This window comes from Quercus lobata, chromosome 10 (genome assembly GCF_001633185.2).
Source record: "Quercus lobata isolate SW786 chromosome 10, ValleyOak3.0 Primary Assembly, whole genome shotgun sequence".
Classification (NCBI taxonomy): domain Eukaryota; kingdom Viridiplantae; phylum Streptophyta; class Magnoliopsida; order Fagales; family Fagaceae; genus Quercus; species Quercus lobata.
In genome coordinates, this window is record NC_044913.1 from 38,752,776 (window position 1) to 38,758,848 (window position 6,073).

The 6,073-nt window shown below is 36.4% G+C and overlaps 1 protein-coding gene across 1 annotated transcript; it reads right to left on the reverse strand.

The window, feature by feature from the left end:
* Positions 1-635: 635 nt before the first annotated feature.
* Positions 636-4,498, reverse strand: LOC115963645 (patellin-3-like). Its single transcript, XM_031082735.1, has 4 exons — positions 2,987-4,498; positions 2,768-2,892; positions 2,534-2,669; positions 636-1,196 (listed from the first exon to the last, which is right to left on the reverse strand). Exons 1-4 carry the CDS (start codon positions 4,307-4,309, stop codon positions 942-944), a joined length of 1,839 nt encoding a protein of 612 aa, XP_030938595.1. The 5' UTR covers positions 4,310-4,498; the 3' UTR covers positions 636-941.
* Between the last annotated feature and the right edge of the window lie 1,575 nt (positions 4,499-6,073).

Here is a 6,073-nt window from a genome sequence, read left to right on the forward strand (position 1 = left end):
AATTTGCATCACGTTATCGCTTGTGGTGGAGCACCTATGCTCCCTTGATAGAGAGGGAGCCTTTTGTAACAGACTTATTTCTAGTTAATTATCTAATATCCTCTTTCACCAAAAAAAAAAAAATTTATTTGCATCACATTGTGCCAAATCTTTCTTTCATTGAAACTTGAAGGTTCTCAAAATCTCCAACGTACTTAAACCAGGCAAAAAGAACTAGATTGCGTAAAACAAGTTCTATTGCTCTTGTCAATTACATCAGGTTCAACATTCTGTAGTTTAAAGGTAGTCAAGATAATTACAGGAAATGTGGTAAAAAGAAAATGTATGTTATGAGACGATTTTATAAGATGCCCACTCATATTTGGCGAGCCCCATTCCATATGTTATGCCGGTGAGACCCATATGTTGGGCGGAGTGTCATATATGTCAGTGTCACAAGATATCATATTTTCATCAAGGTACACCAAGCAACCAATGCATAGTACCATTTTCCAGAAAATACTTAATTACATAGAGGAAAAAATGGATGAGGGGACAACAAAAGTTTACACACAAAAAATTTGGAACAGTTCTTATGGCAATTGTAACTGAGCTGCATTCCAGCCCCCACAAATGTTATATATATAGCTCCCCGGAAAAATCAATTCATGAAATGGAATTATGTTCTCTACATCAGTAAGATTTCACATGCCACCACCAATTACAAATTTAATTTAAAAAAGCATATTCATATTTAATAAATAACCACAAAATGTATATTTAAACATTCAGTTTAAAAAAGAAAACAGAAAAAACCACCCTCAACAAATATATTTGCTTCCCTATCTATAATCAACAAACCCCATCCTTCAATCTTTGATGATCATGATGAAGATAAAACTGGATGCAGGAATGTAAGCAAAACGGCCTTACTGTTCTTTTTCTTGAATAATTCAATTCATTCAATCAGAAGAAGCCTTGGTCTTCAAGCGGTAAAGGAGCTTTTTCTTCTTAGAGGTAGCATTGTCAATTGTCAGTACTACCTTGCCAGGTTCACCAATCTTGAAACTGTTGCAAAGAACTGGTTCTTCAGATGAGGCAACCTTTCTAGCCTTCTGTATGATCACAGTGTAACTCTCTTGTGCACTAGGCACAAATTCTGCACCATAGCTCACATCCCATCCCACAACTCGGACCTCCCAAGTGAGAAGGCAGGACTGCATATCAATAATTTTATGTCATAAAAACTTAGTTTAATGTTCACCAAAAGAAAGATACAAAATTATCTTCTCTTGTATGGTTAAGAGGGGAGGAAATGACTGCTATTATCACTTTGATCACACTTAAACTTCAGTTGTTAACAAGCACAGATATTTTCCCTAATGATATGCTCAAATCAATTGATAATGTGCCATATTTGCATAACTTGTGCGCTCTAATCATGCTGTTACCTCCGGTGAAATATAATCAGTTCGCAAAACAATATAGAAAACCAGCTTTTCTTCAACCCCTTAATGTAATTGACATCACCATAAAAAGGCATCTAGAGGGGGTTTTGCTTGTTATAGGCTATTGACTTTCTCGTGTTGTATTTTTCTAATTGGTAGTTATATGTTGATATATGTGCATTGCACTTACTTTGTTGCAAAAGTTATATCTTTGTAAACTTACAGTGCAAATAGTTAAAGATTTTCCTCCCATATTATTTTTAATTATTCAGAAAGTTGAAGCTATAATCACTTCTTTAGGCATATAATCTACTCATTTATAATAATGAGTTTCAATGAGAGCTATCATTGCATAGGAGCAGGAGAAATGTTCCATTTGTTTGCAGAGAAGGCGGGTAGTAAAATTATTCAAGATATGAACTTTTAGTAGTATTCCAAATCTTGATTCCTGTTCACTTCTCATATTGGAGACCAAATGAAGGGTATACCTTTTTCCTTCTCTTTTCTTGTCTTTTTTTTCTTTTTTCTTTTTTCTTTTTTTTTCTTTTTTTTTTTGAGAAACAAACACACACACGATAATCTATTCATTGCCATTTACTACATGAAGTATATACCTAGGAAAGTTGATAATTTACACACAAGTCCTCTCCCATCAATTAATTGCCATGTACTACATTTCTCCATTTATGGTACATTTAATATATCACAGTATCTTTCCCTACACTATAATTCCAAATTCTCAGAAATCATTTAATCAAATGTATGTCTTAGTATTTCAAATTTTAATTATAATTTGGTTTTTATCTACAAAACATAGGCTCACAGCTTGTCCCTAGTTAAAGGGAGCCCAGTTAAATTGTACCAGCAGAGTAAAAACAAACACAAAAATGTACATACAATGTCACTACAGAGTGTTCAGAGAATCCAAGAAAAGATTCCTCCCATTTTCAACAACACAAGATAGTATAAAAATTTTACCAAAAACAGTATATAATAGAATATCGTATTTTAAGGCTTAAAGTCACAGTAAAGTCTAGAATGGATGAGTTTTTAATTCCTTGGTTCTCAAAAATCACCCTTGACCATAAAGACATAGAATAACACACCTCAGTAACTGGAAATTCTACTGTGTGCTTTGCCGCTGGCCTAACAGTAACCTCAGTAACAGCATCTGTTGTGCCAAATTCACCATCTTTGCTCAGTCCTCCATATTTGACTGGTACCTGCTCTGCAGTTATGTACCTGCATTGGCAAAATTTATTAAGCAAAGCAGCCTCTAAAGTAACCCTTCATAGAGAAATAAGAGAGGTAGATACAATATATGGTACAATGGTACTGACCTCAATAGGGTCTCTGCAGACTTGGAAGGACCAGCAAACACAAACTTGCTTTTAGTCCTCTGAGTCAGAAATGGGCTTATCATTCTATTGACTGCTAGGTACCACCAAGGGACGTTGATAAACACCTTTAAAAAACAGTCAACCCCAAAATTAAAACAACATATGACACACCTAAGAACGTTACAAATAATAATTTAAGAAAGAAAAAAAAATGCATACCTGTTTGGCTACAAATTCAGGATAATTGTCTTGAAGCAATTGGAGAGCCTGTTTGGTTGCTTGTCTAAGCTCCCACTTGTTAGGCCCAGGAGAACTCTTCAAGTCATTGACCTGAACAAGGGTGGAAATACCACCTGGCTTGAAATCCAATTTCCGGATACTCCTTTCTAGGAATTGAATTCTCCACCTCAAGAATCTCAGCCTCTTCTCCTCATCAGAAAATGCATTCTGGTAAAGCTCTTTGTTCTGGAATTCCCCATACACATTATAGCACACAGGGTGTCCTTCCTTATCAAACCCATGCATGAACGCCACCTTCTCTAAATCACTACCCAACTCTTGTTCAACCAACTCATCAATCCCAAACTCTTTCCTCCACCTAACCGTGTTCTTGATCATGGTGAAAGCATCTTTCACTTTGGAATCTCTTGCCCTCAAAAACTTCAACAGTATCACATCACTTCTCTCATCTGCAAGAAGAGGTACCCCCCATATGGATACCTCCTCTGCAAGCAGAGAAGCTAAAGTCTCAACCTTTGCATCTTTCTCTACTGCCTCTGCCTCCAAGGATGGAGCTGCCTTCTCTTCTGCCTCTTTTGTTGCTTCAGAAGTAGTAGGAGTAGGCTCTTGTGGAACCAAAGAAGAGACTGACACAATGGTCTCTTTAATGGCTTCCACAGTCTTTGCACCATCATCATCTACAACTTCAGCAGCCACCTTCTCTTCAATCACCTCAGTAACCACCACTGTTTCTGTTACTTCAACTGTTTCTCCTTCTTTTGCTGGTTCTGCTATCTTTTCTGGTTCTGCTGCAGTTTCTGATTCTGGGTTTGCAGTTTCATCATCAGCAACCACTTGGGAAGGCTTTTCCTCAACTGGGTTCTTATCCTTTTCCTCTAAAGCTTCTGGCTTTTCTTGATCTTCTTTGGGTGGTGGTGGGGGTGGTGGGGGTGGTGAAGGCAGAGTTGTGAATTCGTGCTTGTTAAGGGCTTCTTGGATGAGTTGCTTAAGCTCTTCAAGAGCTTTCTTTTCGGTCTCAGGAAGATCAGAAACTCTGGTGCTTTCTTCCTTGAAGGAGCCAGATAGATCATTGATATTGTCACCAGATTTTGATACCTCAGTATCAGCAGCACCCTCTTCAGGCTCTTCTTTAATGGGTTTGGGCTTTGTTGGCTCTTCTGTCTCTGGCACAGGTGGTGGCACTTTCTCTACTGTGGTGGCAGCAGCTTTCTCAGCTTGTGGAACATCAGTGACCACCACTTCTTCTTCCACCCTTGCCAATGTTTCTTGGGCTTGCTTATGAACTTCCTCACCCTCAGCCATGTCTAATTTGTTTCACAATATAATTGTAAACTCTATAGGAACCGAACACCTTAAATATAGAGATTACGAGAGAAAGAGAGAGAGAGAGAGAGAGAGAAGAGGAGTTGGGGGGTTGTGGGAAAGAGTTGCGTGGGATGTGGGTTTTTAAAGAGAGGGGATTGTGGTTTTGTGGGGTTATTGTTTGTTGGGTTGTGTTTTGTGATGGGTTTGTGGGGTTGGAATTTTGGAATAGGTGGGGGATGAGGACCAGACTGTCAAGGTTTCAAAATATTAGCCAGCTATTAGTATTCCATTTCCATTACATGGGACCCCATCACTAAACCAATTTCCAATCTGTCACACTTTTTTCATTCACTCATCCGATACACAATCTTTTTAATTGGCATTGTAACGGCGAGTTTAAGAAACACTAACAAAAAGGTTTCAAAAAAAAAAAAAAAACACTAACAAAAAGATTCTAAAAATAAAACATTAATATTTGTATACACAATTTTGAACAGGTGCACATCCTAACATGCGATAATCACACTCGTTTGGATTTGAAAGGAATAAAGGAGGAGGGCATAATAAAATTGGTCGAAAATTAGATTTTAAAGAAAGAAAATCAATCATAGGCGAATTTGCCGGGACTTTTGTTTTGAAAGAGAGAGAGAACTTTAGTTTAGCGGGGGTGTTTTTGATGTTGGAGAGTGTGAAGGTGTTTGGGGCCTACATGAAGGTGAAGCAGTGCATGGTATGATTTGAGGGAAAGTGGGGAAAAAAATAAGAACGTTGATAAGAGTTGGGAATGGGAAGGACACCTAGGATCCATTGCACTCACTGGTCATGGTCATTATCTAGCTGTATGTAATGTAAATCACTTTCTTTCTGCACCGTTGAACATGTGGAACCACCCTCCCACTCCCACTCCCACCATTCTCACTTGGATACCCGTTTCCCAACTGCCGTCATCAAATGCTTAAACCCACCCCATTAGCCATTACTACTACCTCATATCATATCCTTCCTCTCACTTGATGTGTTTTATATCACCGTACAATTTCTTTTCTTTTCTTTTTCTTCTCTTTCTTTGTTTTTTAATTTTTCCTTTTTTTTTTTAATGTGAATAAATTCTTTCTTTTCTTTTAGTTTAAGCTAGCCTAGATTTAATGTAAAGAAAGGAAGCTGCTATTTTTATCAAATTTCTATGAAGGCTCTTTTCACTTATTAATTGTGGCATGTGTAATTAAATTTCTCTCTTTATTACACCATTATATTTCATGTTCATAAATTCTCATATTCCAAAATCTTAAAGGCCCGTCTCCAAAAATAAAAATAAAAAATAAAAAAAATCTTAAAGGGCCAGTGTCGTATTAGCTACCACAATTAGATTTAGTTGCTGCCAAATATTTTTTAGTATCTTGACAAACGTTACTCATAATAAAAAATTCTGGCAATTATTAGTCCATTAATTCATATTTCTCTCTCTCCCTATGTATACATTCAATTTCATATGCAAATTAGGAAATTATCCAGCTTGTGAAGCCATCCATTGATTCTAAAAAAACTATTGAAATTTTTTATAAATAGAATTATGTGTATATGTATAATTTCATGGATTCCAATTTATTTTAAGAACAAAATTTAATTACAAAATTAGTTGTAGTTTTAAATTACTCAATATCTTTTTATTGGAGATGAATTTTAACAAATCTATTATTGGATTACATCTTCTTCTTATACCCTCTATACTAGCAAAATTTCTTGAAAATTAAAGACTAATAA

Bases quoted from the DNA above. Each gene is read 5' to 3' on its own strand.
- LOC115963645 (XM_031082735.1), bottom strand. From the start codon at position 4,309: ATGGCTGAGGGTGAGGAAGTTCATAAGCAAGCCCAAGAAACATTGGCA. The intron at 2,670-2,767 runs GTCAGTACCATT...TTGCCAATGCAG, and splicing joins TCTGCAGAGACCCTATTGAG to GTACATAACTGCAGAGCAGG. The intron at 1,197-2,533 runs GTGTGTTATTCT...ATTGATATGCAG, and splicing joins TAGAATTTCCAGTTACTGAG to TCCTGCCTTCTCACTTGGGA.